The sequence below is a fragment of the Vidua chalybeata genome, chromosome 4 (assembly GCF_026979565.1).
Source record: "Vidua chalybeata isolate OUT-0048 chromosome 4, bVidCha1 merged haplotype, whole genome shotgun sequence".
NCBI classification, from domain to species: Eukaryota; Metazoa; Chordata; class Aves; order Passeriformes; family Viduidae; genus Vidua; species Vidua chalybeata.
Window position 1 is genome coordinate 72,544,385 of NC_071533.1, and position 15,907 is coordinate 72,560,291.

Here is a 15,907-nt window from a genome sequence, read left to right on the forward strand (position 1 = left end):
CACGAGGAGCTCGGGGACAGCAGCACTGATGTCACTGCCTGCTTCCAGCCCAGGCTGCTGCTCCAGGCCTGCCTCAGGCTGAGCCCAGCCACCTGAGCCCTCCTGGGCACCCCAAATGTGCCCCAGGATCCTTCCTGGGCACCCCAAATGTGCCTGCCCCAGGATCCCTCCTGAGCATCCCAAATGTGCCCCAGGAGCTGTCCTGGGCACCCCAAATGTGCTCCAGGATCCTTCCTGGGCACCCCAAATGTGCTCCAGGATCCTTCCTGGGCACCCCAAATGTGCCTGCCTCAGGATCCCTCCTGAGCGTCCCAAATGTGCCCCAGGGTCCGTGCTGGGCATCCCAGATGTGCCCCAGGATCCACCCTGAGCATCCCAAATGTGCCCCAGGATCCACCCTGAGCACCCCAAATGTGCCCCAGGATCCCTCCTGAGCATCCAAATGTGCCCCAGGGTCCATGCTGGGCATCCCAGATGTGCTCCAGGAACTGTCCTGAGCACCCCAAATGTGCCCCAGGGTCCCTCCTGAGCACCCCAAATGTGCCCCAGGATCTGTGTCCCCAGAGGAAAGCAGGCACTGACAAACAGGAGGTTTGTGTGCTGTGAGAGGTGGAAGAGCCAAAGGAGGGAGAGCCTGGGACAGGGCTGTGTTTGGGGTCTACAGAATAGCTAATTCTGTGTTACATAATCACTAAATGGGGTTTGTAGCCCTGTGAAATGCTCTTTACTGAGCTCCTTGAGGTGCCTCTCCACTGCAGGGAGCGAGCTGCAAGGGTGCATGTCCATGGAGAACGTGCCTGCTGCAAATCTCAACCTTGCTGCCTCTCCTTTTCCTGTCCCTTTGTTCCCTCTCCCTTCTCTCCTGGCCCTGTCATCATCTGCTGCTTCAAGCCAGCTCTCACCACCCCAGTTCTGAGGGGAATCCCTGGGAAGGTGGAGCTGTCAGCCCCAGCAGATCCCTGGAATCCCTGGGAAAGTGGAGCTGTCAGCCCCAGCAGATCCCTGGAATCCCTGGGAAAGTGGAGCTGTCAGCCCCAGCAGATCCCTGGAATCCCTGGGAAAGTGGAGCTGTCAGCCCCAGCAGATCCCTGGAATCCCTGGGAAAGTGGAGCTGTCAGCCCCAGCAGATCCCTGCCACATGGCAAAACTGGAGTACTCATAGGAGAAGCCAGGGATCAGGTGAGGGATCCCAGTGTGAGGGCAGGTCATGGATCTGTGAGGAGTGTGGGATCAGGTGAGGGATCCCAGTGTGGGATCAGGTGAAGGATCCCAGTGTGGGATCAGGTGAGGGATCCCAGTGTGGGACCAGGTGAGGGATCCCAGTGTGAGGGCACAGCTCTGCAGGTGTTTGGTGTGTGAGGTCTGATCCTGAAATGAGTGATTTTCCTTGTCCTGCTGGTTCCTGCTGCTTCCCCTCAGGAAGGACTGGGAATGGTTGGGCTGGGAATGGTTTTGGTTGGGAATGGCTGAGCTGGGAATGGTTTGGGCTGGGAATGGGTTGGGAATGGTTGAGCTGGGAACGGTTGGGTTGGGAATGGTTTGGTCTGGGAATTGATTGGGTTAGGAATGGTTTGGGCTGGGAATGGTTTGGGCTGGGAATGGCTGAGCTGGGAATGCTTTGGGTTGGGAATGGTTGAGCTGGGAATGGTTGGGTTGGGAATGGTTGAGCTGGGAATGGTTGGGTTGGGAATGGGCTGGGAATGGTTGAGCTGGGAATGGTTGGGTTGGGATTGGGTTGGGAATGGTTGAGCTGGGAATGGTTGGATTGGAGGGGCTCAAAGCCCATCCAGGGCCACCCCATCCATGGCAGGGACACCTCCCACCGTCCCAGGGTGCTCCCAGTGCCCAGCCTGGCCTGGGACACTGCCCTCCCTTCCCTGCCCTCTGCTGAAGGTTTTTGTTGCTTGGCAAATCCCTGCCCCATCCTCGAGCTCCTCTGGAGGAGTTTGGGGTTTCTGGAGTTCCTTTAGGGCAGGGAAGGAACGGCTCTGGAAGGGCCTCGGTGCCATGAGAGTTTCCTGGAGAATGTTCAGTCACTTTTTCATCTGTTTGAGTTTCTTAAAACAAATGTCGAGTGGCACTTAGGTTTTTGTTGGTATGACAGAGCTGAAAGCACTCATTTATCAGCCAACTGTTGTGATTTATGGGGAGTGTGTATGTGTCTGTATATGCACATCTACTTTATTAATCTGTGTACACAAAAGATTGGCAACATCTGGTTTTGACAGCTTTTTCCCCCAATTATTTTCTGCTCCCTCCCTTAGTCCTCTTTGTTTCTTCATTTCCAAAGCACACCCTATTTTTTTTTTTTGTGTGTGGAAAAACCTTTTCTTTAACCACTCCTGCCTTTCAGTTTAGCTTGAAAATACATTTTCATTCAAAGTGGAGAAGTTAAGCTGAAATCAGAAAAGCTTGTTTTCCTCTTTTCTTGCATGACTAAAAATAAGATGCCAGATCTGCCACATGAAGTGTGTCATGATGGGAGCTGACAAGTCTGATTTGATAACTGCAATTATTATTATTTGCTCACTAATGCCATTTTAAATAGAAAATGAGATTTGGGAGGGGGAAAAGTCCATCTGACAGTGCTGAGAGAGTTCAGATTCCAACTTGCTTAATGCTTCTTAAGAAACACTGGTTTGCATCCTTAATGCAATTCTGTATGCAGATGAATCTGCTCAGTATTCCCAAGTGTAACTGGGAAACATTCCTGGAGTGAACGTGTGCTGGAAATCCTGTGTGCTCCCAGTCAGTTGCTGGGAAGTGGGAATGGGAAGTCCAGGCTCTGTCAGTGCCAGCCCTGAACAAACCCCTCTGTTCTCTGTGTGTTTGAGGGGAGCGTGAGGGACATCGCAGGGAATCAGCCCAGCCTGCTGCTCCTGGTTTTAAATCAGGATTCAGTGATTAAATCCCATCTCTGCCCCAATCCCAATCCCATCACTGCCCCAATCCCAGTCCCATCACTGCCCCAATCCCATCTCTGCCCCAATCCCAATCCCATCACTGCCCCAGTCCCAATCCTATCACTGCCCAAATACCACTGTTCCCATCTCTGCCCCAATCCCATCTCTGCCCCAATCCCATCACTGCCCCAATCCCTCACTGCCCAGTCCCACTGTTCCCATCACTTCCCCAATCCCATCACTGCCCCAATCCCAATCCCACTGTTCCCATCACTACCCCAATCCCAATGCCATCACTACCCCAATCCCAATGCCATCACTACCCCAATCCCAATCCCTCACTGCCCAGTCCCACTGTTCCCATCACTGCCCCAATCCCATCACTGCCCCAATCCCAGTCCCCTGTTCCCATCACTGCCCCAATCCCCTGTTCCCATCACTGCCCCAGTCCCATCACTGCCCCAATCCCAGTTCCACTGTTCCCATCACTGCCCCAATCCCATCACTGCCCAAATCCCAGTTCCACTGTTCCCATCACTGCCCCAATCCCATCACTGCCCAAATCCCAGTCCCACTGTTCCCATCACTGCCCCAATCCCACTGTTCCTATCACTGCCCCAATCCCAATCCCACTGTTCCCATCACTGCCCCAATCCCCTGTTCCCATCACTGCCCAGTCCCACTGTTCCCATCCCTGCCCCAATCCCAATCCCATCCCTGCCCAGTCCCACTGTTCCCATCACTGCCCAGTCCCAATGTTCCCATCACTGCCCCAATTCCAGTCCCAATCCCATCACTGCCCAGTCCCCTGTTCCCATCACTGCCCCAATCCCAGTCCCAATCCCATCCCTGCCCAGTCCCACTGTTCCCATCACTGCCCAGTCCCCTGTTCCCATCCCTGCCCCAATCCCAATCCCATCCCTGCCCAGTCCCCTGTTCCCATCCCTGCCCAATCCCACTGTTCCCATCCCTGCCCCAATCCCAATCCCATCACTGCCCAGTCCCCTGTTCCCATCCCTGCCCCAGTCCCAATGTTCCCATCACTGCCCCAATTCCAGTCCCAATCCCATCACTGCCCAGTCCCCTGTTCCCATCCCTGCCCCAATCCCAATCCCATCCCTGCCCAGTCCCACTGTTCCCATCACTGCCCAGTCCCCTGTTCCCATCCCTGCCCCAGTCCCAATCCCATCCCTGCCCAGTCCCCTGTTCCCATCCCTGCCCAATCCCACTGTTCCCATCCCTGCCCCAATCCCAATCCCATCACTGCCCAGTCCCCTGTTCCCATCCCTGCCCAGTCCCACTGTTCCCATCCCTGCCCAGTCCCCTGTTCCCATCCCTGCCCCAGTCCCAATCCCATCCCTGCCCAGTCCCCTGTTCCCATCCCTGCCCCAGTCCCAATCCCATCCCTGCCCAGTCCCCTGTTCCCATCCCTGCCCCAGTCCCAATCCCATCCCTGCCCAGTCCCCTGTTCCCATCCCTGCCCCAGTCCCAATCCCATCCCTGCCCAGTCCCCTGTCCCCACTTTAACCCCACTTTGGGGTGTGCTGTTGCTGGGGCAGGGCTCTGAGGAGCTGCTGAGTTACAAACGACTTTTCCTGACCTTGCTGCTTCCTTCCTTGGCTCTGTTCCCCCTGTGCTGCCGCTTGCTCCTCTCCTTTCTCAGCCTTCCACGTGTGTCAGAATGAATTCTGCCATCCAGCCCTGCTTTCCAGCGTGGATTGAGCCCTCTGGAATTCCTCCTGCTGTCACAATGCTCAGGAATAGCTATTTACACCTATTTTTAAAGCTCATTTCCTTTCTCTGAGCTTCCAAAAAAGCATTTTAATCATATTTGGTACTGCAAATTCAGTTATCCTATCTGGCTGATTATCCTCTCACTACCTAGAGTTCTAAAGTAATTAAAAAAGGTTAATTTGAAGTATTAAATTAAAAATTAGTAAGCAAGGTTGCCTTGTGGTTGGCTGCCCCTGGTCAGGTGATGCAGTGTGGGTGGAGGTGCCTCAGGCTGGAGCTGATGGAATGAAAACTGGATTTTTTTTGTGTGTAATGCTCATTTTTCTGATGTGATTGTGCTCCTCTAAGTGCTGCAGACTGGCTTGTCTGAGTGGTTGGAAACTAATGAGCCTAAATTAAATAAATGGCATTTCTGGGTTAGGAAGTCACTCCCTTGACCACAAACAGCTCTTTCCCTTTAAAAATAAAGGCTTGCTTAGAATACTGGGAGTATTGTTTTGCACCCCTCAGACATGTCTGTAGTTATTTACACTTCTCAGACACCAGTTTAGAGTTAAAAAAAAAGGAAAAAAAAAAAACCCAAGCATACAGTTATATCTAAATCCTGCAGATAATTCCATATATATTAGAGTTGTTTTATTCTCATGGTATGAACAATTTGCATTTGTTTTTGTAAGCAATGAACTGGAAAAAAAACCACCAGGTACCCCAAAGAGCAAAGAAATGCAGGCTAGAAACTCAAATTGCTGCAGCAATCATCACTGCTGGGTTTGATTATTACTTCAGCTTGGATCCCTCAGGAAAACAATGGCACAGAGCCTTTGCTGGAACCAGGGTTTAGGGAAAAGAGGGTAGGGAAGGCACCTGTGGGATCTTGGGTTGTGCAGAGAGAGGTGATGGGGTCAAATCCCTGTGTGAGCCCACCTGGAGTCCAGCAGGGAGGTGCGGGGTGGGGATGGCACAGAAGGAAATTTGGGATAAGTTTGGGATGGCAGTGCCAGGGGTTGGAGACCTGGGTTTGGTACGGGCTGAGAAAGCTGAACTTAATCCAGGAGGGAGGAGGCTCCAGGGATTTAGGGGTGGGATTCCCTCCCCTGCCCTGCAGTGGGGGTCTTTGGGGATCTTTGGGAATGGGAGGCCAGGATCTTTGGGGATGTGGGGCTGGGGTCCTTGGGGATGTGGGGCTGGGATCTTTGGGACTGTGAGGCCAGGATCTTTGGGGATGTGGGGCTGGGATCTTTGGGGATGTGGGGCTGGGATCTTTGGGGATGTGGGGCTGGGATCTTTGGGATGTGGGGCTGGGATCTTTGGGGATGTGGGACTGGGGTTTTGGGGATGTGGGGCTGGGATCTTTGGGGATCTGTAGGGATGTGGGGCTGGGATCTTTGGGACTGTGAGGCCAGGATCTTTGGGGATGTGGGGCTGGGGTCTTTGGGGATGTCGGGCTGGGGTCTTTGGGGATCTTTGGGGATGTGGGGCTGAGATCTTTGGGGACGTGGGGCTGGGGTCTTTGGGGATGTGGGGCTGGGATCTTTGGGACTGTGAGGCCAGGATCTTTGGGGATGTGGGGCTGGGGATGTGGGGCTGGGGTTTTGGGGATGTGGGGCTGGGGTCTTTGGGCATCTTTGGGACTGTGAGGCTTGCTGCCAGCTCTCAGTGCCCTGCTGGTGTTTTCTCTCTCCCAGATGTCCAGGAGAGCAGATTCTCCCCCTGCCTGCCCCTGCTGCTGAGCCCAGCCCTGGCTGAGACGTTCCTGCAGGGATCCCAGATGGATTTCCTTCCCCTGAGGTGGGATGGGGTTCCTGGGGCTGTTCCTTTCCCCTGGCTGGTTCTGCACTGGCTAATGGATAATGGCAGGGTCTGGGCTCAGAAATGGGGGGTTGGGGCTGTGTGGAGAGAAGGCACCTCTGGATTTTGCCTTCAGAGGACTCTGAGCAAGGGAAAAGCAGGACCAGGCTCTTCTGAGCTTGTCATGCTGAGGTGCCTGGGGAAAATGGGAAAGTGAGGAACTCCACCCTCTTCAATGTCTTAGACTCTGGAATAAACTTCATGAAATGTTGGGGACAAAGATCAGATTTCTGCGTTTGCAGGAGTAAAACATGCATGGACAGTGTTGTGGTTTGTATGTGCTGAGCCATGAGTGTAATTTACAGTACAAATTTGGGGTTAAAATGCAGAAAGAAAGCTGTTTCAGTAAAAGGCATTGTCACCTTCATTTCGAGGTGCTCTGCTTGCATGGGGTAATATTTATTAGGGTTTGATGGTATGTTTCATATAAAGGAACTATTAATTAAGCAATCCCCAGTATGAGAACGAGAACTTTATAGGAATTTGTTGCTTATCTGAGACCTGGCTGCTTTTATGTCCTTTAAAAAAATAATTGTTATCATGAACTGAATTAGGTGATTTATATGAAAAAATCACGGGCAAGCTGAGATATGTGTAAGTACATGTTGCATATTTTACTTAGCTGATTTTGTTTATTTATGTAACTAATAACAGCCTGTCAGTAAAAAATGTTTCAGTCCTAAACAGGTTGAAAAATACTGCCATACTAAGTAAAAATTGATATTATTATTATTATATTATTTTTGAGCCTTTGTTTTATAGGAGATTTTTGATATTTCTTTGCATTCCTTCGGGTTTTGCCCCTTTAGGGGATGCATTTATGGGTATTTGTGTGAATATTGCTAACCCCCAGTTGTCACCGAAGTTCTTTTGCCTCTGATTTAAACCAGAGATGCTGAAATAAACGATCAGAATTTCACTTTTCTTGCAGGGGAATCCCGGATGTTTCTGGAGCATCCCTGGAGCATTCAGAGCCTGCCCACGTGCATGGCAGTGCCTCCCCGAGGGGCCCAGCCATTCCCAGTGCATCCCAGCACTCCCAGCCCGTGGGACAGGCGGATCCTGGAGCTGCTGCCCTGTCTGGGGAGCCCCTGGGCAGTGTGGGGGGCACTGGGGACAGGGCCAGTGGCACCCAGCAGGAGGCACCAGGCCCCCGGGGCAGGGGGGATCCAGCACCCCCAGCTCCAGAGGAGGGGCTGGGGAAGGGGCTGGAGCAGCCCTGGAGCACAGCTGGGAAGGATGGACACTCCTCTGGCCACTCCTGTGGTCACTCCTCCCAGGACAGTGGTGGCCCAGCTGCTGGCTCTGAGCTGCCAGAGGGGAACAAGGAGTCCCCAGGGCAGGAGGAACCCTCCTCCTCCTCCTCCTCCTCCTCCTCCTCCTCCTCGGGAAACTCCTCCTATACAACTGCACTGACCAAATTCTCAGAGAAAAGTGAAAGGGGGATGCAGCAGGAAAAGGTGAAAGCGGCTGGGAGTGCACCAGGAGCCCTGGAGAAGCTGGAAAAAGGAAAGAAGGTGCCTGAGCTTGGTTTGCCAAATAATTTCTGTGATGTCCTGAGGAGAGGCCGTGCTACAGACTCGGGTGCTCGAGGTGTTCTTTGTGCAGCAGCTTCGGAGGCAGGCAGAGGAGCGCTGGAGGAACGTGGGGTGCGGCTCGGGGGCTCCCGGGGGCTCGGGGGGCTCCTCTGTGCCCCTCGGGAGCTGCACGCAGCTCTCCTGGCCCAGCAGCAGCCAGCAGGGAGGCTGGGCACAGAGGGGCTGGTCCCTGCTGTGCCACCCAGCCAGCCCCAGGACGCTGCCCCGTGCCCTGGGCACTGCCCGGGGCGGGCAGAGCCTGCGGGGAGCAGGGCTGAGCTGACTGCCTCCGACTGCTCCATAGAGAGGGGACACAAAGCCACAGAGATCTCCCCTTCCTTCAGCCTGGGAGGTGAGGGCTCCTTCTCCCTGCACCTGGCTCATCCCAACTTCCAGTCCACTCCGGGGGTGTTCCTCAAGAACGCTGCGAAGGCAGAAGGACGTGCTGGAGTCCTGGCGATCCCCTCGGACCTCCAGGCCTCTCCTTCCTGCTGCAACAAAGAAGCCCCGGGGGAGTCCCCTGCCCCTGGGGAGCAGCACCCTCCCCAGAGAGCTGTGGAAGAAACCTGTGCACGTCTGGAGTGCTTGCAGCTGGAATCCCCCTGCCCTGGCAGGATCCGGTCCTTCCCCTCGCTGGGCTTCCTGGAGAAGGTGGGAGCCTGGAGCGTGGGCCAGCCACAGCAGGGTCCTGATGCCACCAGCTCACCTGTCCCAGGTGGATTCCCTCCTGCCAGGAAAGCCTCCAGTGCCCCTCCCAGGGCTCCGAGCTGCGTTCTGTCAGCCCAGAACTGTGCTGCTCCTGCCTGCAGGGGCACAGGATCTCTGGGGAGTTTGCATTTCCCCCGCCCAGAGCTGCTGCTCGCCCCTGCTCTGAGCAGATCCCAGTCTGACAACGCCGTGAGCGTTTGCAGCAGGAGCAGAGCCCTGGCTGGAGGGACCCCAGGGCAGGGCAGTCCTGCTCTGGGGGGCTCTGGCAGCTCCACACAACAGCTGGCTCCTGGATCCCGTGCTGGAGATGTGCAGGGCGCCGCGCGACGAAGCTCAGCCCCAGATGTGTTTGTGTCCAGTGTTGCTCAGCTCCTTAAAAAGGATGGGAGCCCCCCAGCTGATGAGCACCAGGACTGTGAGGACGAGGGAAATCAGTCCCTCAACCTCAGTATTCCCAGTGGCGAGGATATCCTGGACAGCTTTGGAGCCGTTTCCTTGGAGAGTTTGAGTTTTCCTGTTGGTCCTGGGGAGCCTCAGGGGGCCCTGGTGGTGCCCAGGCCCTGCCCCAGTGCAGGAGGGAACAGCCCCATCCCTCCTGGAGCAGCACTGGAGACTCCCAAGAAAGAAGAGCTGAATATTGAGGAAAGGATCCCGGTAAGTTTGGTTCTAATTCAAACTCTGGTTCCAGAGTTAGCCATTTTTTTCCCCAGAGTTAACCATTTATTTTCCCAGAATTATCCTTTTTTTTTTTCAGTTATATGTTTTTTTCATAGTTTTCAGTTTGTTTTTCATAGTTTTCAGTTTGTTTTTCAGAGTTTTCCGTTTGTTTTTCAGAGTTTTCCATTCGTTTTTCACTTTTCCATTTTGCCCCACTGCTCTTTTAGGAGAGGATCTAATCACTACAAGCCAAAACAAATGGTTTTTCACAGGGTTGTGCTACAGTGAATTTCATCCATGCTACTGGTTCAGCTTAGCTTAAATAGAGGTGGAAAAAAACTTTTAGTAACATTTAATGTGGACAAAGACAGGGTTGGATATGGGAAAGGTCTCTTGTCTTTCCCAGGGGTAGCTGAGTGTCAGGGTGTGGGAAATGGATTTATATGAGAGAATAATATGAGAGAATTCTCAAATAATATGAGATAATTCTCAAAGCCTGGCAGAAGGCTCACACAGTGTGCAAACCCTGAGATAAGAAATGCTGACTTAGACATGCCATGGAATGGGAAAGACATTGTTGGGAGACAAATGGAACCAGACACAAGTTTCAAAGGATGGCCTTGCAAATAAGCATTTATTATAAGCCTAATTACAAATACTGTAATTAGGAAATAGTAACTTGTGATTGTGATGGTGTGAATTATAACATCTGTATTGTCTCACCCTTCTCATGAGACTGAAAATGGAATAAAAGGTTGTAAATGCCTCTCAGTTACCCCATCTCTGGGTCAGAAAAAGGCATAATGTGACATCAGGGGAGCAGGAGGAGAGAGAAGGGACAGTTGGTGGCACTCTCAAAGATCAGGCTCTCCTTGTCCAAACGTGAGGTTCAGGTGCTGAGTGAGGAGAGCTGAGCTCCCCCCAGCTCTGCAGGAGCAGCAAACCCAACCCGGAAATGAAAGGAAATGAAATTCCTTTTTTCCTGAGATTTTCTCACTCTGCTTTTTCACTTTGTTCCCGTTTCTGAGGCCCCAGTTCTGAATTCTTGGTGTGTTCCTCATGAAGGACCTTCAGAGCCTCTTCAGCCCTTCCCTCTCTCTGTCCTGCCTGGCTGATCCAGGTTCCTCCCTGGCTGGGGCTGGAGCTGGAGCCAGGGGAGAGCCCTGTGCAGCACCTTCAGGGCATCAATAGCTGGGAGTGGTGGAGCAAACGAGATGCAGATTTATGGTAATGACAAACATGTAATTGTCCTCTGAGTAAGAGGCTGCTCCTCTCCCAAGATGACTCCATAATCACCAGGTCTTTGGGAATGTGCTCTGGAAGCTCTTTTCCCTCTGTTGTCTTTGCAAACCCGTGGTGAAACAAATATAAGTATTGGAGGGAGGGTGTTTGAAATGAAATTCATGAGCCAGAGAGGTGAGTTCTGTTCCTGGCTGTAATTACACACTCTCCAGCCTAGTTCTGAGCAGTGCTGCTCCCATAAATCACTGGAAGGTAAAGGAGATCAGGTCACTTACCTGGCTGTTAATGTGCAAGTTTGTAGTGAGATCATAGGAAATGGAGCTGGCTGTGATGTGTAAGTAATTTATTTCATTTTCCTGCCTAGTTTAGGACACAGAGTGGATGAGTTGAAATTAATTTGCCCTAGAGGTGATGAAGTCAAGGAAAATTTTGGCTGGTTTTTTTTCCCTTCATATAACATCTCTGTGCAAACCAGCTCTGATAAAAGTCCTCCCAACTATTTGCCTGGAAGGTTTGACCAAAGTTGTCCTAAAAATTCAGGAACTTCCCTGCTGCTGCCTGGAATTCCCAAGGCTGCCAGTGTTTCCTGAGCAGCAGCTGTCTGGGGAGGGAGAAGGCTTTGGACCCAAACCTTTGAGTTTGTGGTTGAGTTTGAGATTGAGTTTGAGTTTGTGGTTGAGTTTGTGTTTGAGTTTGTGGTTGAGTTTGAGATTGAGTTTGAGTTTGTGGTTGAGTTTGTGTTTGAGTTTGAGTTTGTGGTTGAGTTTGAGATTGAATTTCAGTTGGAGTTGGGTTTGTGTTTGTGTTTTCAGTTCCAGTTCCAGTTCCAGTTTGTGTTTGAGTTTCAGTTCCAGTTTGTGTTTGTGTTTGAGTTTCAGTTTCAGTTTGTGTTTGTGTTTCAGTTTGAGTTTGTGTTTGTGTTTGAGTTTCAGTTTCAGTTTGTGTTTGTGTTTCAGTTTGAGTTTGTGTTTCAGTTTGTGTTTGAGTTTCAGTTTGTGTTTGAGTTTCAGTTTCAGTTTGTGTTTCAGTTCCAGTTTCCGTTTGAGTTTCAATTTGTGTTTGTGTTTCAGTTTCAGTTCCAGTTCCAGTTTCAGTTTGTGTTTCAGTTTCAGTTTGAGTTCCAGTTTCAGTTTCAGTTTGTGTTTCAGTTTTAGTTTGTGTTTGTGTTTCAGTTTCAGTTTGTGTTTCAGTTTTAGTTTGTGTTTGTGTTTCAGTTTGAGTTTCAGTTTCAGTTTGTGTTTCAGTTTGTGTTTGTGTTTGTTTCAGTTTGTGTTTGTGTTTCAGTTTCAGTTTCAGTTTCAGTTTGAGTTTCAGTTCCAGTTTCAGTTTGTGTTTCAGTTTGTGTTTCAGTTTGTGTTTGTGTTTGAGTTCCAGTTTCAGTTTGAGTTTGAGTTCCAGTTTCAGTTTGTGTTTGTGTTTGAGTTCCAGTTTCAGTTTCAGTTTGAGTTCCAGTTTCAGTTTGAGTTTGAGTTCCAGTTTCAGTTTGTGTTTGTGTTTGAGTTCCAGTTTCAGTTTGAGTTTCAGTTTGAGTTTGTGTTTGTGTTTGAGTTCCAGTTTCAGTTTGAGTTTCAGTTTGTGTTTGAGCAGGAATGGAGTTCCCAGCAGGTGAGGCTGGAGCTCAGCCTCCCTGAGGAACGCACTGGGAGGCTCTGGGTCCATCCCTGCCCCAGTGGTGATTTTCCCTGTTTTCCCAGGTGTACCTGCGGAACCTGGGCATCGAGCAGTCCCCTGGCACCATCCTGGCACCCTTCGTGCCCCGGGGGCCCCTGCGGGAGCTGGAGTTCTCCCCCTGGCAGCTCAGGAGCCTGCAGCCCCCCCTGGACGCGCTGGCCAGGGTCCCCCCCCAGGTTCAGGGTATGGGGGGCTCTGGGGGCTGCGGGGGTGTCGGGGTTTTCTTTTGTGCTTGGGTTAGGTTATTATTAATAACCAATTATAATTGCTATCTATTATTGTTGTAGAACATTGCCATTATTACATTATATTATTATATAACTAAGATTATTAATAATATGTTATATATTACTATATAATTAATTATAAATATTATATGTATATTATAACTAACTATAATTATAATTAGTTAATAAATAATAATGATTGGGTTAGGTTATTATTAATAACTAATTATAATTGTAATATATCATTACTATATAATATTATATACTGTATTACATGACATTATTATTATATTGTTATATAGATAATAATAATATGTTATATATTATTATATAACTAATTATAATTGCCATATATTACTACTATATATTATTATATACTATATTACATGACATTATTATATTATTATATAAATAATATTATTAATAATATATGTTATATATTATATAGCTAATTATAATTGTTATGTGTTTATTATAACTAATTATAATTAGTTAATAAATAATAATTATTGGATTACGTAATTATTAATAACTAATTATTTGTGGTTTGTAATCTGGACTTTTAAATTTAATTACATATTATTACTTATGAAGAGGAAGGTGAAGAAGGATTAGTTACTGTTTTAAACCTTATTTTGTTTATATATATTACTAAATACTACGTAATACTGTATAGCTTGCTTATAATACTATATTATATAGTATTATGATATATATACTAATATAGTATTATAATACATACTACTATATAGTAATATGATATATATGCATCCTAACATGATATATATACTAATATATACACAGATATATACTAATATAACATATATACTAAAATTGTATTATAATATATATATTAAAATATATACTGATATATATACACAAATACTATATAGTTTGCTTATGATACTACATAATACTGTAATTACTATTTATTACTAAAACTTTACTATATATTTTTATGTTTTATATAAAACTTTACCATATATTACTAAAACTTTAAATTCTAAGTTTTTTTTTTTTTTTTACTTTGTGATATCACATACCTTTATTTAAACTACTCCCTCATAATCTGAGTTTCACCACACGGTTCTGGGAGCACAGGAGGGGATGTTTGCTGCGTTCCGGGTGTTGATCTGTGTTCTGTTCCCTTGCAGGTGCCTTGCTGCCAGCCTTTGAGATGTCCCAGGCGAGCTGTGGCTCGGGCGTGTCCCCGCTGAGCGTGTCCCCGGCCGTGGGCTCCCGGGCTGGCTCGGAGCAGGAGCTGAGTCCCAGCTCCCCCAGGCTCTCTGGGGAGCACCCAGCCAGCCCGGGCGCCGTGCCAGGCCCCCGGCTGGAGGTGGCAGTCCCAGGTGGCCCGGCCCGGGGTGCAGAGGGGTCCCCTGGACCCGCTGGGGCAGAGCGGGACGTGCCCGGCTGCCCCCCGGGCGGGGGTCCCCGGGCTGGGGGGAGAAGGGCTGACCCCGAGTCCAGGAGCTCGGGCAGCAGCGGGCAGGGATGGGCTGTGGGGGCTTTGTCCGGGGCTGGGAGTGACATGGAATTGGACAGAGCATCCCAGAGCTCCGGTGTGGGAAGGGAGAGCAGCCAGGGGCAGGGAGGGCATGCCCTGGTGGCACCTGGGGCGCTGCGGGAGCTCCGGGAGCTGCTGGCACAGGCAGAGGGTCTCACTGCCAGCTGGAGCCGTCCTGCTTGGCCCACAGCCTCCTGCAGAGAGCCTGGGGAGTCTCCCCCCAGGCTGGGTGGGAGCGAGGGGGATCCCAAGGATGCTGGGGTAGGCCAGGAGCGGATCCCTGAGCTGCAGAAGAGCCTGTCGTGGGATGAGGCCCTGACCCAGAGGGGTGAGCAGGGACAGGGGCTGGGGATGCATCCTCTGCATCCTGCCAGCTGCCAGCTGGCACGGGGACATCCTCTGGCTGTCAGTTCCCAGCACAGGGAGGGGCTGAGGGGAACGGCCCCGGAGCCAGGGACGGGGAAATCCACGGGGAGGTCAGAGCCAGAAGGGTGCAGCGGTGTGACCCCGGGCAGGAAGCAGGCTGTCCCCGTGGGGCTGGCACAGAGCAGTGCCAGCAGCCTCCTGAGCGCTGGCACCGCTGCGGAGCTGGGCCGTCCTCCTCCCCTGCAGCCCCTGGGCAGCTCCCAGGGCTCCCTGTCCCAGCCTGCCAGGGCAGCAGGGACGTGGGGCAGCGAGGACAGCAGCAGTGGGGATTCCCTCAGCGCCCGTGTCAGGAGCCTGCTGGGGAGGCCTGGGCGCTCCTGGCAGCTGGGCAGTGCCCCAGGGGTGTTCCAGAGCAGCCTGCCCGGGGCTGGCAGTGCCCCAGGGATGTTCCAGAGCAGCCTGCCCGGGGCTGGCAGTGCCCCAGGGATGTTCCAGAGCAGCCTGCCCGGGGCTGGCAGTGCCCCAGGGGGGTTCCAGAGCAGCCTGCCCGGGGCTGGCAGTGCCCCAGGGGGGTTCCAGAGCAGCCTGCCCGGGGCTGGCAGTGCCCCAGGGGGTTTCCAGAGCAGCCTGCCCGGGGCTGGCAGTGCCCCAGGGGGGTTCCAGAGCAGCCTGCCCGGGGCTGGCAGTGCCCCAGGGATGTTCCAGAGCAGCCTGCCCGGGGCTGGCAGTGCCAGGAGCCGGCCGGGCAGCGGCAGCAGCAGCGGGGACTCCCTGGCAGCCCGTGTCCGCAGCCTCCTGGGCACTGCCTCCCCTGGGCTCCGTGCCAGCCACCTCCTGAGGAGTGCCGAGGAGCACGAGAGCAAGATCCGAGGTGAGAACGCCTGGGCTGCCTTTGGCACCTCCTGGGGGGGGTTTGGTACATCCTGGGTGGCTTTGGCACCTCCTGGGTTGGCTTTGGCACGTCCTGGGCTGCCTTTGACACAGCCTGGGGGGGGGGGTTGGCATCTCCTGGGGTGGCTTTGGCATCTCCTGGTGTGCCTTTGGCACATCCTGGGCAGCATTTGGCATGTCCTGGTGTGGCTTTGGCACCTCCTGGTGGGGGGTTGGCACGTCATGGGGGGGGTTTGGCACCTCCTGGGCTGCCTTTGGCACCTCCTGGGCAGCCCTTGATATGTCCTGGGGTGCCTTTGGCACCTCTTGGGGTGGGTTTGGCACATCTTGGGGGGGGTTTGGCATATCCTGGGGTGGCTTTGGCATGTCCTGGGGTGGCTTTGGCACGTCCTGGGCAGCATTTGGCACGTCCTGGTGTGGCTTTGGCACATCCTGGGGGGTGTTTGGCACCCCCGGGGGGGGTGGGTTTGTGTCAGGGGTTGCTGAGGAGTGGTGGGATGAGGCTGCTCCCTGTCTGAAGGGGATTATATTGATTATATTTATTTCTTGTGTGGTGTACTGAGAAGCTTTGATGGG

The 15,907-nt window shown here is 51.8% G+C and overlaps 1 protein-coding gene across 6 annotated transcripts in view; it reads left to right on the forward strand.

The window, feature by feature from the left end:
- Positions 1-15,907, forward strand: part of ALMS1 (ALMS1 centrosome and basal body associated protein) — a 62,095-nt gene that overhangs the window by 12,696 nt on the left and 33,492 nt on the right. For all 6 annotated transcript variants that reach the window (XM_053940308.1, XM_053940309.1, XM_053940310.1 and 3 more), the window contains exons 3-6: positions 6,323-6,425; positions 7,417-9,424; positions 12,364-12,523; positions 13,722-15,311. In XM_053940308.1, coding sequence (XP_053796283.1) covers positions 6,323-6,425; positions 7,417-9,424; positions 12,364-12,523; positions 13,722-15,311 — 3,861 coding nt within the window. The remainder of the gene's footprint in view (positions 1-6,322; positions 6,426-7,416; positions 9,425-12,363; positions 12,524-13,721; positions 15,312-15,907) is intronic.